Source organism: Mobula birostris, chromosome 12, assembly GCF_030028105.1.
Source record: "Mobula birostris isolate sMobBir1 chromosome 12, sMobBir1.hap1, whole genome shotgun sequence".
NCBI lineage: Eukaryota > Metazoa > Chordata > Chondrichthyes > Myliobatiformes > Myliobatidae > Mobula > Mobula birostris.
The window spans coordinates 89,270,931-89,295,735 of record NC_092381.1 but is presented as its reverse complement, the minus strand read 5'-3'; the positions used below and the strand labels follow the sequence as shown (position 1 = coordinate 89,295,735).

Genomic DNA, 24,805 nt, shown 5'->3' with positions numbered 1-24,805 from the left:
AAGCAGCAGATAAACCATGATCTCTGTCTCCATTTTTGGGGACAATCCAATTACTCCTCAATTTGTTTCCACGCAGAGCAAAATGGTTTGCTGATCCCATGCAAGACTTATCAGAATGCCAAGTGCCTACAGGAAATGTGCTGAAAGGTTAGTGCAATGCTACAAGCAGCTGCCAGAGTGAATAATTATAGTCAGCTTGCTGTCCTGACTGTTTGATTTTTCTGCAGTGTTTCCCCATAATTATGATTACTTCTCTTTATGTTGCAGTTCAAGGAGCTTGTGGGATCAGTCTGGGTGACAGGCACCAAGATATTGAACTGATGTCCGCAAATCACTTTGATTGTCATTAGTTGCTTTATGCATTATATAGTGACCACTTATTTATCAGTGCCTTACTTAATTTCTGATACCATTCAATAACCCTGTTACCTGACCTGACTTTAAACCCCCTGCATATTGGATTCACATGACTCAGTTCAATCTTTTACATATTGGTGGTTTATTGCTCCAGGCTGACAGAAAATCCTTTGCCATATCCCCACACTAATCTGATCTGCTAAATTCAATCCATTAGTTTTTGGCTCATGGCATTTACCATCTAGAAGACAAGGACAGGTGGTGGAGGTAACATTCATATCATGCAACTGCAAGCTCCACACCCAGAGAGTGTAGTTACTTCCACTTGGCACAATAATATTGCCAGCACCAAATCCTCCACCAGCGACACCTTGTTGATACTGTTGACCAGAAATTCAACTGGACTGGCTACATACTGTAGTTACAAGAGCAGGCAAGTGGCAACCAGTGTTAGGCAATAAATCTTGGTCTTGTCACGACACCCGTATCCTGTTCAATGACTAAGCCATCATGGACACTGCCACCTAGTGTCTCAGTCCAAAATTTCACACCATCTTGATTTTGAAATTCATCACTGCTGCTTTCTTGTCTTGTATGCCAATCCAGGTACTCTCTCTGAGACTCTGAAAGTCTTGAGTGTGATGGTATGCTTTGCACTTGCCTGGCTGAGTGCAGTCCCAACAGCATTCAAGAATCTCAACCTGATCCAGGCCAAAGCACTTTGTGGCATCCAGCCACCACCTTAGGTACTCAATTCCCTACACCACCACCAAGTCCCACTACTGAAAAACAAGATAACCTGTCTTAAGGCTACTATCCATGGCTCTGACATCCACTGTCATGAAGTGTTTCGGGGAGCTGGTGAAGACACGTTAACTCCAGGCTTCCAGATCACCTCAACACACTGCAAATCACCTACTCTCATAACAAGTCTGTACCGAATGTACCGAAAGCCTTACACTTATCTCTGGAGCATCTGGACAGTAAAGGCACAGGTCAGACTGTTCATTGACAATAACACCACTTTCAATACTTCAATTCCAAGCAAATTCATTACCAAAGTTCTGACACTGGGAGTCAACACCTCACTGTGCAACTGAATCTTCGACTTCCTGCAATCAGTAATGATGTGGAGCAACACCTCTGCCGTGAATATTTATAGTGCTCCTCAGGGTTGCATCCTCAGACTCCTACTCCATGTACATTCATGACTGTGTAACCATATTCTGCTTGAACTCCATTCCCAAGTTCACAGATAACACGATGGTGGGCCGTATCGCAAACAGCGATAACTCAAAGTACCTGAAGGAGATAGAGAGCTTAGTAATATGGTTCAAAGTCAAAGTAAATTTATTACCGAAGTGCGTTTCTATCATGACAACAACCTTTCCCTCAATGTCAGCAAAAGAGATGGTCTTTGACTTCAGGAAGAAGTGCCATCTACAAGCTTTTGTCTATGTCAACAGTATTGAGGTTGAAAGGGTTAAATGCTTCAAGATCCTAGGAGTGAACAACTGGACAGTACCAATAGCCTGTCCTGGTTCAACCAAGAAAACTCATCAATGCCTCTACCTCTTCACGAGGTTAAAGAAATACGGATGTCTGCATCAACCCACTAGAGAACGCAGCCTATTGGGATGTTTAACAGCTTGGTATCATAACTGCTCTGCATGTGACTGTGAGAAACCAAAGAGTTGTTGACCCAGATCAACACATCATGGAAGCCGTGGACGATCTATAATTCTACAACCTCAGTAAAGCAACCAGTATAATCAAAGACCCAACCCTTCTCTCCTTCTCCTTCCAATCTGGTAAAGGTTCAAAAGTTCATTTGTTATCAAAGTATGTATCCAGATACTACTAATATTCTTCTCCAGATAGTCGCAAAATAAAGAAGAACAACATGAAAGTCATTCGGAGAGAAACGTCAACCCCACTGCACAGAACGGAACAACAACTCCTAAACCCCCTGTCAACCTGCACAAAAAAACAAACAGAATGCAGTAAGCACATGAACCCCCAAACCCTTCCCCTCACACAACAAAACAGAAAGGAACTGACAAGAGAACACAGAAAATAAGAAGTCTCAGAAAGTCCACAGTCCATAAACTCAATAGTCCAATCCATAATGCAGAACCACAGGAACATCCATCCTCATCATCAGAAGAGAGGGACACCACACGGCAGGCTTACACACCTGCCACAGCGGGCCACAGAGTGATAGGCTGTTCACACGTTCCTCTCTGGTAGCGATCAAAAGGATGGCAGTCGGCGCTGAGCTCTTGCTGGCCCTTGCCTTCTGCATACATCTCAATGGCCCAATCGTCTCAATGCAATGATTAATGGATGCTTTAATTAGTGAAATGGAGTCGAACAATGGCTCACGCCCTGTCTCAAAGTTTCTTCGCCTCAAGGCCATCCAAGTATGCACGCGCTTCCCGCAACCTTCTCGGAGACAATGAAGCACAGAATCATTCAATCGATCTCTAAACCGAATATCACAGGCTCTAATAGTTCCAGAAACATATTTAAGATGAAAAACAGACATAAAAGTAGTGAAATCGACACTTTCGTTGACTATCTGGAAGATGTCAACTGAGGAAGTCTTATACACTGACACCATTTTGACCAGGAGTGTTGGTCTGTGCACAACTACATATATCTTAAATAAAACCCCGCATTCCAGAGATGGCTTTAATTGGTGTATTCATAGTGTAAGGAGAATGAGAGAGCAATGTGCATGTGTAGACAACAGTGCACGCGCAGCCAACAGATCAATATGTAGTGCTAAGCAGGGGACGGTAATTGCTCTAAGAGAAATAGATCCATACTTCCTTCTCCTTTAGATTAATGCAACATAAAGCTGCGTATGTACAAAACCTCCAATTTTTCTTTCATAAACCCATATTCCAAATAAACATGCTTTCATAATAACAGTAGATAACTTACTTCGCAGTTCTAAAGGTCCACTCTTTTGAATGGTGCTCTGTTTCTTTCAGAATAGTACCTCTGGACCTGTGGATTAGCATCAGGTTTGGCAGGTGTCTTATGAGTAATAACATTCTCAATTTGCTCTTGGTCCTGTGGTGTGGCATTAGGCTTGGTCAGTCTCTTGTCTAAAACAATGTTCTTGATTTCCAGTATCACGTTACTATCAGTGACATCATCACTGAGAGATAAGTCTGGTGACTGTAATGCGTCCGTCTTCTTGAATGCGGTCGACTCAGGTGCGTTCTTCGATTGCTCGTCCAGTATCTGCTCCACATAACGTCTCCATGTCTGATCTCCAACATCTACTGTGTACATCAGTAGTCCAGTTCTTGTAGCTATCCTACTCATGTCTGTTTGTGTTCTCGGTAGTTATGTGCTAGGACTTCCTGTCTAATCTCGAAGCTCCTTGCTGCTTCACTTGGCAACTGGTTAAACTGTTTATTCTGCACTTCCATTCATAGATCTGGTTTCAGGAAGTCTATGCGAGATCTGATTCCTGTTCATGAACAGCATTGCAGGTGTTTGACTTGTCATCACATGAACAGAGTTCCAATACACAAAAATGAAGCTGTCCACCTTGTGCTGTAGAGAAATGTCCTCCTTGTCCATCGCTTTAATGAACTTCTTGAAGGTTTGGATAAAGCTTTCAGCTAACTCATTTGCTGCTGGGTGGTGGGAAGCTGACTTGGAATGTCTGATGCTACTTTTCTTCAAGAACAGTCAGAATTCTTCTGACATGTATTGTGGTCCGTTGTCACTCACAATTTGTTCTGGTAAGCCATTTCTGGCAAAGAGAGTCCTCAGGGCAGAGACAGTCTTTGCTGAGATAGTTAACTTCATTTGTATAACCTCTGGCCACTTCGAATGAGTATCCACATCAATCAGAAACATGGAGTTCATGAATGGCCCATCAAAGTTAATGTGTACTCTTTGCCATGGTGATGATGGCCACTCCCACGGGTGTAACAGTGCCTGTGGGTGTGCATTTTGAACTTTCTGGCATCCCAAACAGCTCTTGGCCAAATCTTTGATCTGTTTATCTATTCACTTTGCAAACACCTGCTGATTAGCGTTAAGCAGCTATGCCAGTCTCTGGTTAGTGCTACAGTTTGGGCTGTAGTTGCCTGTTGATGCCACACTGAGAGCTTTGATTGAGTGCCAGTCTAGTGAGATTTTCCTCAAGCATTCACATCTGAAAAGTGCTGGCCTTCCACTTTTCAATACATAAAGCTGTAACTGTTGTGTTTGGTCTCCATACGTCATACTCACCTTCAGTTTGACTTTGGAAAACACCTTTTCACCCGTTTAAGGCATTAGCATCACTGAGGTCTTCTCTGTTGTAGTCAGTCTCTGGAATTATGGGCAAAGCTGACCCTGTATCCATCTCCATTTTCAGTTTTACACCAAACACATCTGTTGAGATCCAGATGATTTTGTGATCTCTTCAGTTATACTATGCAGTCCTAGGCTTGACAGTTCACCTTTGTCAGACTCTATGCTGACTGATTCTGTTTTACATTTGGTAACTTTATGCATTTGCTTTGTTTTGTGTTTGAGACTTTTCACACAGTTGTGCTTTTTGTCTGCCTTGCACATTCTCTTTATGTGACCTTGGCTGTGACACTTTCTACAGACTTTTTCTTTGAACCAACAGTCATTTGCATTATGGGAGGATTTACCATATCGATAATATTTTTAGCTATTTGCACTATCCAGGGACACTTTGTGCAATTCACATTCTAACTTCCTTTTCTGTGGTTCTGCTGCATCCTCTAATGATATTGCAATGGCCAATGCCCATTCTAAGGTTAGGTCTCTTTCAGCAAGTGGCCTCATTTGAGTGCTTGAATTGTGCATGCACATACATGCCTGTCCCTTAATGCATCAGAAAGTCTATTTCCAAAGTCAAAGTACTGGGAAAGTTTGTGCTGTTCTGCAATGTTTTCAGAAAGGTTTTCATCCTTTGACTGGTTCCTTTTGTAAAATCTAAATCTCTCAGCTATCATCAGCAGTTTAGGGCACAAGTGATGTTGTAAAATTGTAACAATTTCATTGAACATCTTGCTTGCTGACTTTTCAGGGATTACTAAGTTGTGTAAGAGACTTTACATTCTTGGGCCCATTAAGCTGAGAGGTGTAAGGGCTCCTCCGCATCGCTCACGTTACAATAGAGTTCAACTCTCCAGATAAACAACTCCCAGTCTTCATTAACCCTATCAAATTTGTCCACATTTCCGACTGAAGCCATTGCCATGTTATTTTCACTTTAAATTGAGCGTGTCTTTCACTGTTACTCATGTTATCATTCATCTTTCTGCTGCAGTTTAACTCTTGCTGTTTCATCACATAACTGTCAGTGCAGTTCGTGGTATTTTCTGACATTCACGTTCATATTTGTCACCAATTTGTTGTGTCTGTGCACAAGCACATATATCTTAAATAAAAGCATGCATGTGGGAGATGGCTTCATATGGTGTATTCACACTGCAGTGAGAGAGTAAGAGAGTATTGTGCATGCGTTGACAATAGCACATGTGCAGACAGCAGATCAAAACATAGTGTTGGTGGCGGGGGGGGGGGGGGGTTGGGGTCATTGCTCTAAAAGAATTAGATTCACACATTACAAGGAGGAAGGAGGTACCAAAGCCTAAAAGCACATACCTCCAGGCTCATGGCCCATGTCTTCTATTATTCTATAAGACTACTGAATTGTTCCCTAGCACAGTAAGATTCTTGACCTTACAACCTTACTGCTTACCTGCAATGTACTTTTTCTGTAGCTATTATACCTTATTCTGTATTCTATTATTGTTTTACATTGTTCAACCTCAGTGCACAGTAATTATTGGTCTGTATGAACAATAGGCAAAACAAGCTTGTCACCGGTGACAATAACAAACCAATTCGTAGCACCATGACCTCTCACAGAGACAGTACCCTTGCAGCATTTGTTCAAAAGATGCATTAACTTTCTTTTCTTGGGTCAGGATGAGTGGATACTTGTTCTTCATCACATTCAGAGAAATTCTGTGTGAAGGCAACACTTGGCCCCAGTTATCCAAGTGGCCCAGTGACTTTTGCTACTGTAGTGTTCCATTATGAACAGGCAGATTTCAAGCTTCAGGTGTCATAACTGTCACAGCTGACTAGGTAACTGCTTCAGTGTTAACTTCCCTCACACTGAATAGGGGCAAACTCAATTGCAGAGAGAAGTCACACAAAATTAGAGGAAAAATCCAACAAGGCTTTATAGATTCCTTAGCAAGCAAGGTGCGGGCTGAGGGTCCAAAAATAACTCACAGCCAAAGTCAAGGTCCCCAAAAATAAATTAACTACAGATTCCTACAAACAAAAGCAGAACTTCACTAAAAGAAATTCCAAGACTGAGCAAATAAACAAGGGACAAATAACTCATATAGGGCTCCAAACAAAGCACAGGTGAAAACAATGAATTGGTAATTAGCCAAATAGGCCGGTGAGCAGGAAGGGGTTGGCCTTGTCATCTCTGCCTCCCTCTGGTGGTCAGTTCAAGGTGTAACAATAACCTCTTGTTATGAGACAGTGATTGCCTTCAAATATTAATGCTGCCGTTCATAACAGCAGTGGAAGTAATATCTATCAGGAGAATGACAGACAGATCCAGCAAACAGTCGCTGACACCTGCAATATGATGAACATCAACAAGGGTGGACCTGAGTACTGTTAGAGGCAAGGTAGGGGAACAAAGGGTCTGGGAAATTTTGTCAGAAAAGCAGAGTCTTTGGGAGGCTTTCAAAAGCTGTGAGTGAAAGGGGAGAGATACTTAGATTGGGAGGTTCTATAGGGTAAGGTAGTGGTAACCAAGATTACAGCAGAGTCTGAACGCCCAAGTTGGTGTGGTCTTTCATTGATTCTATTATGGTCATTATTCTATTACAGACTTATTGTGTATGCCCATAGGAAAATGAATCTCAGGGTTGTATATTGTGACATATATGTACTTTGATAATAAATTTGCTTTGAACTTTGAGAGGAAAAAATAATAAAAGGGAAGGTTACATTAAGGTCTGAGGAATATGAAAATTATAATGAGGATGCTACATTCAATTCTCATGATGATAGAAGTCGAGAGAATTGAGATACAGGTAGAAGGCTGTGATGAAACAGATCGCAGATCCCAAGAATGACAAATTGCACGTTGGATAAATCCAGCATATCATAAAAGCAGGAACTAGTGGTTCAGTAGAAAAGAATGATAGATAGGAGCAGAGACAGCCAGTTTAGCAGAAATGAACAAAGTAAGTCCAGATATAGAGAAGAAAGTTAGTACAGAGGAACCAGCACAGCAAGCTTTTGCACCTCAACATTTATGCTGAGATGAAAACTTGGGAGGATGATCATCAAAGTCACAAAGAAATAATCATTTATAGAAAAAGACTAACCTGGTTTCATTTTGATGACATTGGGCTGTAAAAAGATACAACTCAAATAGATTTTAATACCAGATAAACCACCCTTTTTTAATGATGTTGAGAAGTAGGTAAAATAGAGTTTTATCCAACTTTCTATCTACTTATGGCTTCACACCTGCCCACCACTGATTGTGCCCTCCTTCAACTCCAGTATCTGATTTAAGAGTGACCATCCTTTACTTACCTCAAGCTCTGGAAATCCTGTTTAAATCTGTCTGCCTCTTTTTCAAGCTTTTCCATTCAAAATATAATACTTAGATCACAATTGCATTCTCTATTACTTTCTTAACTGGCTCAGTGTAAAAATTTTGAGCACACATTTATGAATCGCTTCAGGACATATCATTACATTAAAGGCCCCATGGAAATTTAATTGTTGCTGTCACCAGACACATTAAAGTTGAACTATAATATGATCAAGAAGCATGTAGGAGTTAATTGTAGAGAGAATGAACATACGCATGTTTGAGGTGAAGGTTACTGGAATAACAAAAGAAAATAATAGATCGCTTAGTAGAAACTCATGGAGCGATAAATAGGAAGCAATGGACTCAGTAACAATGTTGAAAATTATGATTCTGATGCTTGAGTATAGGATAGTTTTGGACAGTGCATGGATTACTTTGGCAGAATGGTTCAATTCAGTGCTGTCAACTCAACGTATATCAATTCCAGCCACAAAACTGCTCACAAATCCCTACCAAACCTGTGTAAAGATTTCACATTATACTAAGTTGCCCCCAAAACCAAAGCATCATTACGTAATTGGTGATACTGAAGAATTAAAATGCAATGGGCACTAGTATGGAAAGTGCTCATCTGCCACAACATGCATCAGGACACCCAATGCACTTCAAAATTAATTAATTGTTGAAAAATGTTGACATGTTTTGGTATTATAGGGAATTACATATATAATCATATTACAGCTATAAATACAAATTAATCTTTTTTCTATTGCCAGTATTGCATTTCAGAAGACAGTTATTCTATTTTAAATTCAAGCAGGACCAAAGACATACTTGGAAGATATAAATGAAATTGGACAGTGGATGGATAAATGGTGTCTTGCTTTCATTTCTGATGAAGTGTGTTAATAACTGCAGAGATCATTGTTCTTGACATTTCTCACTTGCTTTTATTCTACAAATTCACTTTACCTGGAAATATCCACCTTAGAAATCACTACAGAATAGCAGCAGTAAATCAGGTTATATAATAAAAGGCAAAGCTGCTAGAAGAGTGGGAATTCTGAAGTAATGTTCCCCTATTTCTCCCTTTCATTGCTTTCATGGAGAATTGCTGAAGGTGGCAACCAGCAGTTTAAAGCTTGCTAAAAGAGACTGCATGTAAAGTGCAGGATTACTAGCTGAAGAATAAATTTGACGATTCAAGAATAGGTAGGATACACTGTAGAAAAGGGAATGTTGGCACGTGTGGATGAAAATGTGTGAAATTAATGAGCATGGCCACATCAAAGAAAACACATTTTGCTGCATTGTAATATCTTTGCATTTGAAAGAACAATTGAATTATACCTACTCATGAAAAAACTGTTGGTACAAGGAAAAGTTGCTGCAAATTCCGATTCCTCACCCTCTACCTCTCTCATATATACACTACCAGATTTAGTTGAGGTATCTGGGGAAATTTGATGACCAATTACCCCGGGAAGAGGATCCTGAGATTGTTGTCACTCAGATTCTGCTTATTTTAGGAGAACACATAGCTGAACAGCAAACTCATGATCAGGAAAGTCAACTGTATATTCCCCTCATAGATGCTGCTTGACCTGCTGAGTTCCTCCAGTATTTTGTGCGCTGCTCTGGATTTCCATTGTCTGCAGAATCTCTTGTGTTAAGGAAGGAAACAAACTATGCTAGAAATACTCATCAAGTTAGGCAACAACTGTGAAGTGAGAAACAGTGCTAACATTCCAGGTTAATGACCCTTCACAGGAGCTGAGAAAATAATATCTAAAGGCTGCATCTCCATATCACATATTATGTGCTCAGGTATGGCATTTGAGCTTGATTCAGACCTTCTGTTTTAATGTGAGAGCACGATCATTAAACTAAGTGATCCCATTGAGATTTGTGTGTTAGCGAAGAGTCATCTAGTGTTCACTGTATTGTAACTGACATGCCTCTTGTAATGATTCAGGACCTTGGTTACCATCTGGTCTATGCCAACAAAGCAATTAATACTCATCTCTGGGGTAGTCTGCTATCTTTCCAATGGGCCACCTGTCCTCTTTCTCCTGAATGCGTGGAATTGGAAAGAAGAGGTTGGGCTTTCATTGGAATGTTATGTTGAAGTTGCATAGGACGTTGGTGACCCTAATTTGGAGTACAGCACTGGTGCAGTTCCAGTCACCTACCTACAAGAAAAATAGTGCAGAAAAAAATTACAGGAATGTTGCTGGGACTTGATGCCCTGACTTAGAGGGAAAGATTGAATAGGTTTGGATTTTATTTCCTAGAATGTAGGAGAATGAGGGGAGATATGATGACAGGTATACAAAATTATGAAAGATACAGATAGGATATAAAAAAATGATGAAGGGTGGGCCAGCTGGTGGTGTAGTGGCATCAGCACTGGACTTCAAGGCAGACAGTCTTGAGTTCAAACCCAGCCAGGTCCCAACCTGGGCAGCAGCAGTATCTGTGCGGAAGAAAGGCCAGGCAATCCATTTCCATATCTTGCCATGAAAACCCTATGGACCATATAGGCCATGAAGGCACAACTTAACAACAGAACAACAACAGATAGGGTAAATGCAAGCAGGCTTTTTCCACTGAGATTGGGTGAGATGGATTTCACCAACATTTCACCATTCATCGGTTAAGGATGAATAGTGAAATGTTCAAGAGGAACATGAAGGGGATGTTCTTCACTCAGTGGGGTAGTAAGAGTGCGGAATGAGCTGCCAACATAAGAATGGAAATGGTGGGTGCGGGCTCGATTTCAACACTTAAGAGAAACTTGGATAAGTACATGGATGGGAGGTATATGGAAGGCTATGGTTCGGGTGCAAGTTGATGGGTCTCGGCAGAAGGACTGTTTGGCATGGATTAAAATAGCGGAAAGGACTGTTTCTCTGCTATAATGCTCTATGATATTATAAACCAGTGGTTCTCAAAGTGGGTGATATCACCCCACCCCCACACCCAGCATTCAATAGCAAGGGGCAGCTGAGGGTTTACAGGCTTAATTTAAGAAATGAATTGTTATAAGCATTTGATCCTCAGTGCCTCATAATTAATGACAATGATCACATAATCACCTCATCTCTTGCTAATCCGCCATTCTCGCAGAATCTGCTCAAAGTTTGTTATAGTTGTTGAAGGGGAATGTGACACTTCTCTTTCTGGCAGATCATGAGAAATCTGAACTGAAGATATTGTGTTATTTCTACACCTGGCCCACACATTATTGCCATTCACTACTATACTACAGTATTAGCTAGTACAATTCCCATACTCTAATCATGCGGTGACACATTTCCTGTGAATTAGGGTGTGGTGTTTAAAGAGATAAAGTTCAGAATCTGCCCTTTCAAATGGCCTTCAATGCGTTTCTCTAGCCCACAGCCCAACTGAGATATTGTTACCTTCAGGCAGAGTCAGGTTTTGCCTGAAAGTTATTATGACATCATAACTTTCCCATTTATTGATGCAGTGTTTGAGGTTGAACATTATATCAGCATCAAGCAGCAGTGTGAAAAAGTCTTTCAAATGAGGCAATGAAACTCTCCAGGCTCCTTGAACATTTGAAGAGAATATACTCTGATTAAGCAAACAAGAATTTGGCTTTTTTTCAGTCACTTCGTGAAAACTTTCTGAACTGGAACACACTGCTTGCCTGCACTTCATAACACAACAGTGATGGTTTGCATGCTTCATATGATATTTCAATGCCTCTTGCTAAATCTGAAGAGCCACATACGATTGGAGAACTGATTCTGGCAGTAGTAGGGAAGGTTCTGAGTATGGATTTGCATAAGTCACCAAACCAAATAATGTAAGTGATTCCACTCAACGACAACTTTGCTCAAGGACAAATAGATGAAATGTCCAAGAATGTGGAACATTTTGCAACATACTTAGGAGAACAGAATTTGCTCTGCGGTTGGACGAGGCAACTTTGCCAGGCAACAAATTTTTGCTTTTTGGTTGTGTTCACTTCATAAGAGTTTAAACCATGGTTCAAGAGTTATTATTTGCAAGGGGACTAGAAACAGATATGCAGGGGAGTCAATATTTTGGATTGTTGAGCAACTTTTCAAAGAGGACACTCTACTCACAAACATTCTAGCTTGTGCAACAGTTGAGGTACCATCAGTGACAGGATCCCACTGTGGGGTTATTGCTTTCTTGAAAAAAAAAGCTGTGCTTAACATACTTACCATTCACTGTGTAAATTACACACGACATCTTGACACAAAAAAAAAATTAAGTGATTGGCTGCCCAAATCATTAAATACTGTTAGCAAGTGGTAAATATAATCAAGTTCCATGCTCTCAGTTCTAGATTATTTCAAGAGCTTTGTATTGAAGACTGATGAACAGTCTGAACACTTGCTGTTGCACATAAATGAGAGATGGGTCTCAAAGGAATCTGCCTGAGATGCTTTTATATGGTTTTTGAAATGGCGATAAAATTCTTTGAAGCCATAGATTGCTTCATCCAGTAATCAACTCAAGAATATTAGACATTTTAATGCTTATTAGTCAGAATTATTTGCAAAGTTTAATGAAATCAATCTTCAATTGCAAGGAAATGATGTGAATCATATCAAAGTCAAATCAGTCACCTCCATATTTCTGTCCAAGTCACTACTTTTTCCAGTTTCCAAGTTTCTCTGAGTTGGATGAAAAAGAAAGAATACCAGATGGTGATCTTCAAGTATACTGTGCCCACCATGGTGAACTGCATAAAGCTATGTCAGAGAGATTTCAGGATCTTTAGTCAATCCAATTTCCATATTGGGTGATAATTCCATTCCTGAACTCTTGTAATGAGGAATTAACAGGAAGGATGGAGGACAAACTGATCTCACTAAAAATGACTTTGGGCTGAAGACAAAAAATCATATTGTGACTTTGGGTTGCAGAATGAAATCTCTGAATGCTATCCTGCATTGTGGAAAAAGGTCAAGATATTCTTTATTGCCTTACCAATATCATCTTTCATGGAGTGCAGGCTCAGTGCAAATGTGTAACTTCTTTCAAAGCAAAGACACAGGCTTTCATGGATTTTCATGAACATGGGGATCTGAGGCTCTTTCTGATTAACATTCATCTTGAAGTTGAGAAGCTGATATCACTACGTACATCAAGCCCATCCATCTCATTGAAAGGTGAAAGAGCAATAAATCAGATTCAAGTTTAATATCACCAGCATATGTCATGAAATTTGTTGTTTTGTGGCAGCATTATATTGTAAAAGCTATAAATTACAGTGAGACGCATATATAAAAATATAAATTAAATAAGTTGTGCAAAAAGAGAGAGGAAATGCTGAGGAAGTGCTAATGGGTTCACTTCCATTCAAGAATCTGATGGTGGAGGGGAAGAAACTGTTACCTGTTCCTGAAACAGAGAGTGAAACGATGAAGCAGTAAATAGTTAGACTAATTACATTTGCTTTAAAGTTAGAAACATAGAAAACCTACAGCACAATACAAGCCCTTCAGCACACAAAGCTGTGCAGAACATGTCCTTACCTTAGAAATTACCCAGGGTTACCCATAGCCCTGTATTTTTCTGAGTTCCGTGTACCTGTCCAGGAGTCTCTTAAAAGACCCTATCATATCTGCCTCCACCACCGTCACCAGCAGCCCATTCCATGCACTCACCACTCTCTGTGTAAAGAACTTAACCCAGACATCTCCTCTGTACCTACTTCCAGGCACCTTAAAACTGTGCACTCTCGTGCTAGCCATTTCAGCCCTGGGAAAAAGCCTCTGACTATCCACATCTTATACACCTGTATCAGGTCACCTCTCATCCACCGTCACTCCAAGGAAAAAAGATGGAGTTCACTCAACCTATTCTCATAAGGTATGCTCCCTAATCCAGGCAATATCCTTGTAAATCCCCTCTACACCCTTTCTATGGTTTCCACATCCTTCCTGCAGTTAGTTGACCAGAATTGAGCACGTACTCCAAGTTGTGTCTGACCAGGGTCTTATATAGCAGCAACATTACCTCTTAGCTCCTAAACTCAATCCCATGATTAATGAAGGCCAATGCACCGTACGCTTTCTTAATCATAGAGTCAACCTGCGCAGCAGCTTTGAGTGACCTATGGACTCGGACCCCAAGATCTCTCCAAACCTCTACACTGCCAAGAGCCTTACCGTTAATACTATATTCTGCCATCATATTTGACCTACCAAAATGAACCACCTCACACCTACCTGGGTTGAACTCCATCTGCCCCTTCTCAGCCCAGTTTGGCATCCTATCAATGTCCCACTGTAACCTCTGACATCCCTCCACATTATCCACAACATTACCAACCTTTGTGTCATCAGCAAATTTACGAACCCATCCCTCCACTTCCTCATCCAGGTCATTTATAAAAATCACGAAGAGAAGGGGTCCCAGAACAGATCCCTGAGGCACACCACTGGTCACCGACCTCCATGCAGAATATGACCCATCTACAACCACTCTTTGCCTTCTATGAGCAAGTCAGTTCTGGATCCACAAAGCAATGTCCCCTTGGATCCCATGCCTCCTTACTTTCTCATTAAGCCTGGCATGGGGTACCTTATCAAATGCCTTGCAGAAATCCATATCCGCTACATCTACTGCTCTACCTTCACCAATGTGTTTAGTCACATCCTCAAAAAATTCAAACAGGCTCGTAAGGCACAACCTGCCTTTGACAAATCCATGCTGACTATTCCTAATCATTTTATGCCTCTCCAAATGTTCATAAATCCTGCCTCTCAGGATCTTCTCCAACAACTTACCAAACACTGAAGTAAGACTCACTGGTCTATAATTTCCTTGGCTATTTCTACTCGCTTTCTTGAATAATAGAACAACATCCAAAACCCTCTAATCCTCTGAAACCTCTCCCGTCCCCATTGATAATGCAAAGATCATCGCCAAAGTAGTTGAGGAAAATTGTTGTTGCTGTAATCCAACAAAGTAATAATTATATTTGTAGCTTTAAATAGATCTGAATAAGTTTTGCAATTAATTGTCACTGCTTTGAATTAGCAGTTCCTATTTACTTTCATTGTGCATCATAAATCAGAATCCTTTATACTGTATGTAATGGCCAGAAAGGGAGAAAATAGTACTGGGGATGTGGCATGGGAACTAAGGGTGTGGGAACCCAGGGTGTGGGAACCCAAAAAAGTTTGAGAATCACTGCTCTAAACCTAATGTGAAATCATTGCAAGTAGAGAAATGTAGATCAACAGTAGGAGAGTCTAAGGATATATGGGCAGAGAGAGAAAGAAAAAAATCAAAAATAAAAAAAACAAATGTAGAAATAGAAATAATTTCCAATAACCAGCTCTTCTTCAGTCTTTTGTAGATACAGCTTATTTCCTAGCAGCTCTCCAAGTCAATTATAAATGGTCATTGAGTTCACTGTACGCAAAGCACACAAGGTGTGACTCGAACTGATGTCACAAACTCTTCACTTTGAAAGTTATTATGATACCATCAATACACTTGCTGTGCAAAGTGAGCAGAAAGACAAGACTACTACTTACTGCGCAATTTTCAAATTAGGTTTGCCCAATTTACCTTGGCTTTTAAAGAGTACATGGTTAGAAACTATATTTTATTGTGTCAACTTGAGTGGAAGAGAAAGACTTATTACACAAAGTTTCTTTTGAATCAGTTGTAGAATACTTAAAGTATTTTAAAGCCTACAGTTGTACTAGCTTTATAATATCAGCTATTTTTTGTCTGCAAGTTCCTAGTAACAACATAGTAATAAGAACTGGGTACTCTGTTTTGTCTTTAGGTCAAGCCTGCAGCCCAGAATTCCATGTTGTGCTCTATCTGCACCCAGTCTTACCCAAGCCAGACGTGGAGGAACATCCTGCTGATCCAAAGCCTTCTAAAACTCCACTGTCTTGGTCTGGTTTGAGGTATTGTGCCATGAATACCTTACCATTAAATGCTCAACAGCTGGCAAAGCTGGAGTCAGAGCTTTGACCAGTTGTCAAAGCTCTAATTGATGTTATCAGACATTCAGAGAGATAGTTGCTAAAATTAAAATCAATGTTTTGGAAGACAAAAAATACTAATTTTTTAACAAATAAGCTAAGTTAAATTGCAAATAAAAGAAACTTCAAAGTAATTTAATGAACTAAACCGAAATAGTTTTAAATGTTATGTACTCCATAATTAAAGTCTGAAATTTAATCATGACAAGCTCTGTTGAAATAAATGGAGTTTGAATCATGGGCAATATGCATGCTCTGATTTGTCAGTATAATGTTGGGGAACCCCAGCATGGCTGGTCTTCACTGCAGGACTCCATGTAGAAAACTAAGATAATCACCCCTCCCTCCCTGAATCATAGATATTTGAACTTCAAAGTTCATATGCAGTGCTGACTTCAGTTTGAAGGACTGAGTGCACCCCAGTTAAATTCTGAACCAATTGGTATAGTAAGTGCAATTTGGCTGAATATTTTATGAGGGTTGAAACTTTGGCCCAGCTCTTCCTCAAAATGGTGCAACCACTTTATTTTTTAAGTTTGTCTTCTCTGTCAGCATTTTTATCTTCATCCACTCCCAAAAGTACAGATTCCATCCAGGTTTTATGGTCAAGCATTCCAATCCACTATTTCACCCAAATGACCTCATGTGTAAGATTTGACAGTGAATGTCAAAGGACGGGGATCTTGCTATCAGTTTTGAGGCTGCCTTACAGAATGTCCGTGCTTTTTTGCGGTGGGTCACAGATAATGAGCTCAGCAATGAGGGAATTTGTGGCATATGCACGGTCATTCTTGTTTGAACCTGACAACCCCAGCGTAGCCTGATAACCAAAACATAGATTTCTGATCAAGATAGTTTTGCTTAGTGATGGATAACTCACTGTAGTTTCAGGAGGTACAAACATAAGGTAGTCCTTTGCCTCAAAAAAAAAATGACCCTGATCCCGTTTAAACAGTTCACCTTTCTTTAAGTAGATAGTTTTCTTTTTTCCTGTTGACCTCCAGTACTTGTAATATTGCAAATTTCTCCCTCCAGCATAGTCTAACAACAATAACCCTGAGTCTGCTGATCAGGTTTTATTATCTACTCTGAATTTCTTATAGCCAGCGAATTGCTTATGGAGAGGAAATAAAATGTGCATTAGTCCAATCCCATGCTGAGTCGATGAGAGTACTATTCAGGCATTTACCCGCCATACTGGCAGCAGCAATTACAGGAACTTAACTCTAATAGCACTCTTTCCCGTATTCTAAAAAATATAAACAAGCCCAGTGGACAGAAAAATAAAATCTCAATGATTGCACAGTATCATTGTCTTGATTTTTTTTGGTATTATATATAATTTGCATTGCAGGAGCACATGAAAATATAATTGCAAACAGCAATTCATGGCTTTATCAAAAAAACACAATTTTTATTTGTGCTGCAAGTATAGGAGAAATTATTATTTAAATAAACAACTTTTGATCACCTTGCCACACCCCAGAGTCTATAAGACTTAATATAACAATTTGCTGCTGTTATACTGTTCTGTACAATGCACTGTAAAACCACAATATTTATCAGATAGAGAAATCATAACATAAATGTACAGAGATTTTGCATTTTAAAAATAGAAAGCAACTTCAGGAGGATCAAGCAGTTAAAGGATCCCACGGCGGACACATTACGCTGCAAATTTTCCCAGTGGCAATTACAGCAGTTAGCTGTGTTGCTTTTCGAGAAGATGACCTTTGCCTTTCCTGACAAGAATGTTCCTTTAACATTAATTGATAATTTGAGGAAAGAAAGCCATGAACGTCGCAATGAAGTATCTTGGGATTTCTGAGTTATTACATGGTACAGATAACAGGATGTGTGGTATTCCCAACTCACTAACTAATTTATAATAATCAGTAACGTATGTATAACTTATTGAGAGCTTATTGGTGTAATTAGTATTTGATATATAACCAAGCACTGGTAATAATCTTACTGAATATCTGATTGATCAGCCATTTATTAATGCAATTAGTATTGAACATTCAAATATCAATAACCATCAATGATAATGTATGAGTACTATAACCAATTGATAACCAAGTAACCAATGTGACCAGTTTGCATTCAAAATCCGTCAATAATTCATTAATAATAATCAGTATTGGAAGTACACATAAAATTATAGTCAAAATTGAATCAATAGCAATGCTGTAAGAAAAATAAAATAAAAGAAGGGATTCTGGAAGTTATGTTTTTAAATTCTTCACAAGGATTCTTAAGCATCTTGGAAGGAATACAGTGCAGACTCACCAAAATGTTACTTGAGGAGCAAGGATGCGATGAGGAAGAGTTATGATACAATCTAGGCTTTTGTTCTCAGAAGAGTACAAGTTTAAGGTATAATTTGATAAGATTTTAAGAACAAAGGAATGAAAAAGATAAATGGAAAGAGTCTTCATAAGTGAGTGGGAAATTAAGACAAGGGAGTTTATCTTTGAGATACAAGGAACAGACAAAGCACTTCTTCAAACCTTGGTAGATTTTTGCTGGCAGACAATATTAATGAATGTGGTGTAAAGAGGATGGTTGCAGTTGATACTGATCAGCCACAATGGCATTGAATGTTGCCACAATGAACTGTTGTGTCCTCATCCTAACCTCTTACATGATCCACGAGAACAAACTGTGACCTCACAAATATCACCAAACAATAGAAAAAAAGTACAGCTATTGTTTTGACATTCTAACAAGTATTTTGAAAAGAATTTTGAAAAGAGAATGCAGATAGTATTGTTAATATAATGTTTTTCAAAACTTAAATCCATCATTACTGGAAATTTGAAGCATGCGAGGAAATATAAAACATCAGATGGCTTTCATATCCTATTTTTAAAAAAGGAGGGAGAGAGAAACCGGGGAATTATAGACCGGTTAGCCTAACGTCAGTGGTGGGGAAACTGCTGGAGTCAGTTATCAAGGATGTGATAACAGCACATTTGGAAAGCGGTGAAATCATCGGACAAAGTCAGCATGGATTTTTGAAAGGAAAATCATGTCTGACGAATCTCATAGAATTTTTTGAGGATGTAACTAGTAGAGTGGATAGGGGAGAACCGGTGGATGTGGTATATTTGGATTTTCAAAAGGCTTTTGACAAGGTCCCACACAGGAGATTAGTGTGCAAATTTAAAGCACACGGTATTGGGGGTAAGGTATTGATGTGGATAGAGAATTGGTTAGCAGACAGGAAGCAAAGAGTGGGAATAAACGGGACCTTTTCAGAATGGCAGGCAATAACTAGTGGGGTACCGCAAAGCTCAGTGCTGGGACCCCAGTTGTTTACAATATATATTAATGACTTGGATGAGGGTATTAAATGCAGCATTTCCAAGTTTGCGGATGACACAAAGCTGGGCGGCAGTGTTAGCTGTGAGGAGAATGCTAAGAGGATGCAGGGTGACTTGGATAGGTTGGGTGAGTGGGCAAATTCATGGCAGATGCAATTTAATGTGGATAAATGTGAAGTTATCCACTTTGGTGGCAAAAATAGGAAAACAGATTATTATCTGAATGGTGGCCGATTAGGAAAAGGGGAAGTGCAACGAGACCTGGGTGTCATTATACACCAGTCATTGAAAGTGGGCATGCAGGTACAGCAGGCGGTGAAAAAGGCAAATGGTATGCTGGCATTCATAGCAAGAGGATTCGAGTACAGGAGCAGCGAGGTACTACTGCAGTTGTACAGGGCCTTGGTGAGACCACACCTGGAGTATTGTGTGCAGTTTTGGTCTCCTAATCTGAGGAAAGACATCCTTGCCATAGAGGGAGTACAAAGAAGGTTCACCAGATTGATTCCTGGGATTGCAGGACTTTCATATGAAGAAAGACTGGATGAACTAGGCTTGTACTCGTTGGAATTTAGAAGATTGAGGGGGGATCTGATTGAAACGTATAAAATCCTAAAGGGATTGGACAGGCTAGATGCAGGAAGATTGTTCCCGATGTTGGGGAAGTCCAGAACGAGGGGTCACAGTTTGAGGATAAGGGGGAAGCCTTTTAGGACTGAGATTAGGAAAAACTTCTTCACACAGAGAGTGGTGAATCTGTGGAATTCTCTGCCACAGGAAACAGTTGAGGCCAGTTCATTGGCTATATTTAAGAGGGAGTTAGATATGGCCCTTGTGGCTATGGGGATCAGGGGGTATGGAGGGAAGGCTGGTGCAGGGTTCTGAGTTGGATGATCAGCCATGATCATAATAAATGGTGGTGCAGGCTCGAACGGCTGAGTGGCCTACTCCTGCACCTATTTTCTATGTTTCTATTAAGGATCAATAGTAATGTATTTATTAATATATAATTCATTGCCTTCCAAATAATCTATTTGTAATCAGTTTGAATCAATCAATGATTCAATTAGGAATTGAAACACTGGAGTTATTTATTTATATGATAATCAATTAATAATGAGAAACAAATCTAGCTTCATGTTAGTAACTAGTTGATTGTATTGATTGTATTAGCAGATTTGGGATATATAAATTACATGTAACTTGTTAAAATTTATGTCAATTAGCTGATCTAAGGTCTTGGTAAACCCTTTACTCATATGTGTTTTTTTCAGAAATAATTCAGTTTCCAAACAATCTCTCAATATTTGAATGACTTTAAATAACCATAATGCACATTGCAGAATCACTGCCGATTGCTTCAGCACAAGCACCGACTATCGGAAATGGTACACTGTTGGTAGTTCTGATACAAGAATTTCAGCAGAAACCTTTACATTCCACAAGAAATATCCCGAAACAAATCTGCACAAACTGTTCTCTCAACCATTCCTTAATGTGATAGCTGATATGTGTTACAAACTTAATACACTGTATCAAAGCAATGCCATCAAAGTGTTGAAATGGCTCCAAAGTGTCCATATTAAAAATGAAACTTAGTGGTACCTACTTGTCATCTTAACTGAGAAATTATGCTAACTCTTCATACTCTAAATTTGAAATGATGACACATTTTTCTTTTGTTGATATTATGCCACTATTCATGAAAATGGCGCTGGGACCATGTATTGTAAGAAAAAGAATATTGTTCAGATAATGGTCCTGTTGATAATTTAGATTGAAAGGTATATTGGTCAATGGCAGAGAATGTACAGCTCTGTCACTAATTCGTTATGAATTTTATCAATGAATTAGCAGACAATCCATAACTGTAACTGTAGCATAATAATACATATAAGTTGCATTTGATTCTGTATGTGTGCATGTATGCACACACACATGTTCAAAAGTACATGATAAACATTTAGGAAACAAATTGCTGATTCATTGGTATAATTTTCAGGTTCATCAATTAATTCTTGGTGAATACTGTAAGAATTTTAAAAAAGGGAGGAATCATAAGCAGATGGTGAACTTGCAGCAACATCAGAATTTTCATCCAAGAAAATGCCATGTTGTGATTGAATTAATAAGGGGTTTATGTGGAAAATTGTTGCTGTGTGCCTGTAAAAAACTTGAAATTACATGAATGAAAGGCTTTCCACCTATATGCTGCCTTTATGATTTCAGATTGTCCTAAAGTACTTTATTTACACAGAACTTTTCTTGAGATTGAGTCACCATTGTAATTTAGGAAATGGGGCAGACAATTTGGGCAAGGAAATATAGCACTACAATTATGAGGCTTTGGCCAAATAATCTACTTTAGCAATGAACGCAAACACAGTCATATTAATTGCAAATTTATTGAACATCATCTCCCCCTCCCCTACTATGATGTTTCGACCTGGTGCTCACAGTGCAACTGCAATTCAAAACCTTACGGCAACCTGTGCAGGCATCTTAATTTTCAAGAAAGACCCAAGAGTCCAGTGTATTCAAACATCATATTATAAACTTTGAACCTGAGCAGCTCATAAGAACTTAAGAAATAGGAGCAGGAGCAGGCTACTTGGACCATTGAACTTGCTCCACCAGTCAATAAGATCATGGCTGATTTGGGTGTAGACCCAGGTCTGCCTACCTTCGTTTCCCCCATCTCCTTTAATTCCTCAGCTGTGCAAAAAACCTGCCTAACTATGTTTTAAATATATTTAATAAATATATTTATTTAAATATATTTAAATATAATTGAAGCAGTATCCTCTACTAATTCCCTGGGCAGAGAATTCCACAGATCTACTATTCTTTGGGAAAAGCAGTTTCTTCTCATCTCTGTCCTGAATCTATCCCTGAAGTCTTGAGTTGATGTCCTCTAATTCTAGTTTCATTTACAAGAGAAAGTGACCTTCCTGGCTCTATCTACCTATCTATCCCTTTCATAATTTTATATGTTTCTGTAAGATCTCTTCTCATTCATCAAAATTCCAGAGAGTGTAGTCCCAGGCTAACCGTCTCAGCTTCGGAATCAACATGTGAACATACTGTGCATTGCCTCCAAAGCCAGCATATTTTTCCTCAAGTCAGGAGACTAGAACTGCATGTGGTACCCCAGGTTTGGCCTCATCAGTGCCCTGTACAATTGCACCATAACCTCCCTGCTCTTAAATTCAATCCTCTAGCAATGAAAGTCAATATTACATTTATCTTCCAAATAACTTGTTGCACTTGCAAGCCAACCTTTTGTGATTCATGTACAAGAACTCCCAAGTCTCTCTGCGCAACAGCATGCTGCAATCTTTCATCATTTAAATGATAACCTGATCTACTTTTTTCCTTTCAATATAGATGACCCTTGTATTTACCAATTCTCTTATCCATCTGCCAGACACACCCACTCACTTAACCTGTTTCTATCTCCCTGCAAACACTGCACAATTTGCTTTTCTACTCAGTTTAGTCATCAGCAAACTTCAATATGCTGCACTCAGTCCCTTCTTCCAAATCATTCATGTATCTTGTGAATGGTTCTGAGCCCAGCACCAACCCTTGTGGCACTGACTACCAACAGAGAAGCACTCATTTATCCTAACTCACTGCCTTCCATTGCTTAACCAGTCCTCTCTCTATACTAATACATTACCTGCACTTCTTTCATTGTTATCTAATGGATAAGTTTTTCATGTGGCACTGTATCAAATACCTTCGGAAAATCCAAGTATACCCCCTCTATCCACTGAACTCATTATCCTCAAAGAACTCCGGTAAGTATATCAGACAAACCCTTCCTTTCTGTGAACTGCACAGAAGGTCCTTTGACATAGGTAACAGCAGAAATTTGTCACAGGCTATTATTAGTAAAAAAGTTGACTGGAATCATTCAGTACTGTCTTGTCCTGCACTATTGCACCCGCATCAGTGTGAAGGTTCTTCAGCATTGGGAAGACTGGTAATCACTTCCTGATCACAGTGTAAATACAGCACCAGACAGGCAGCAGAACATGAGAGTTAGAGTAAAGCATTGCAAGCAAAGAGTGAGGGATGTGAGCGAATATACATTGTATGCTTTAAATTATAAGTATGTTTATATCATCAGATCTGCTGTGGTGTTATGGAATTTCATATTCAAATACTATTAGGTCAAAGTCTGGCTAATAACTGGGTCTCCATGGCAAGTTGCAGTTACGGTGAGGGCTGATTCCCATCTATCTCTGCAAACTGAATGTAATTCTTCGTGCGGAAACTAAGAGTACCAATCCCCCCAACAGCTAACATGTTGGTTACTTCAACAAGTTATTAAGTTCCACATTGGTGTCAGTGTATTGGTAAAGTGTTTTGAATGATGGGGTGTTTGCATGTCCGTGCATCATTGGTGTGTTCCACGTTGATCTGTTGAAACTTTATTAATTTTTCACGTTCATCATATGGTGGATACGTGTTTTGTTTTACGACTACGCAATGTACACGCTCTCTGGATGCGGGCCTATCGGGCCAAGGAGTTACGGTATCCCTTGATTTACGAACAGCGCAAAGGACCCTGAGAGTGAGATTGGAAATATTCACTCTGTGCAACCATTTCCACACCACCCACATTCCAATGTGCCCCTTCAAATCTTCCTCCGTAGCCCCAGTTACAAGTTGCCTTCTCGCCCTGATAGCTGAAACAGGCAATACTGAGCAAGCGCCGTGTGGGAACCGGCTCCGAGATCAAGCAGCTTCCCTCATCATCACACCGTCCACGGTATTCCCAAGCCAAGAAAGCCGGCGCATCCCCCGGCAGTCACCTGCTGCACCGCCAACCCAGAGAAAGGTCATCAATCCGACAGACAGACAAACAAACACACACACACTCTCTCTCGCTCAAACACACATTCAAAAGGACCATAAATAAATAAATAAATAAATAATAGAACACAATGGCAACCATGCTTGCCCACGTTCAGAAGAACGACAGCCTTCCTGTCGTCTCTCTCTCTCTCTCTCTCTCTCATACACACATACACACACACACACACACACACACACACACACATACACACACACACACACACACACACACACACACACACACACACACACACACACTGACACTGGCCTCCCCATAACATACGCCCTCCTTCCAGCCTCAGAATTCGCCCGGATTCTTGCGGCACTCACTCACCCAGGACGAAATAGGGAAGCTCTGTGTTCTCCAGGTCGTCAACAACCACCACCTCTCCGGGGAAATCGTTCCTGACCGAGAACAGGAGTTTGGGCTCAGACGATAGCGGGGTATGGATGCTCAGATCGTTCTCCCGGAGGAACGGCAGAGCCGACACGCTCACCGTCTTCACTTTGCACTCGCCATCCTTGGGGTGCTCGCTTTCCACCGCTGCCAGGCCGGTACCCAACATGGCACAGAACGCCCCCAAAACCAGCACCGGCAGCAACGCCAT

At 40.0% G+C, this 24,805-nt stretch overlaps 1 protein-coding gene across 1 annotated transcript in view; it reads right to left on the bottom strand.

Moving 5' to 3' along the window:
- The window catches only part of astn1 (astrotactin 1), a 2,762,425-nt gene extending 2,737,620 nt beyond the window's left edge, over nt 1–24,805 (bottom strand). The window contains exon 1 of the mRNA XM_072274559.1: nt 24,532–24,805. Within this exon, the coding sequence (XP_072130660.1) occupies nt 24,532–24,805 (274 nt within the window). The remainder of the gene's footprint in view (nt 1–24,531) is intronic.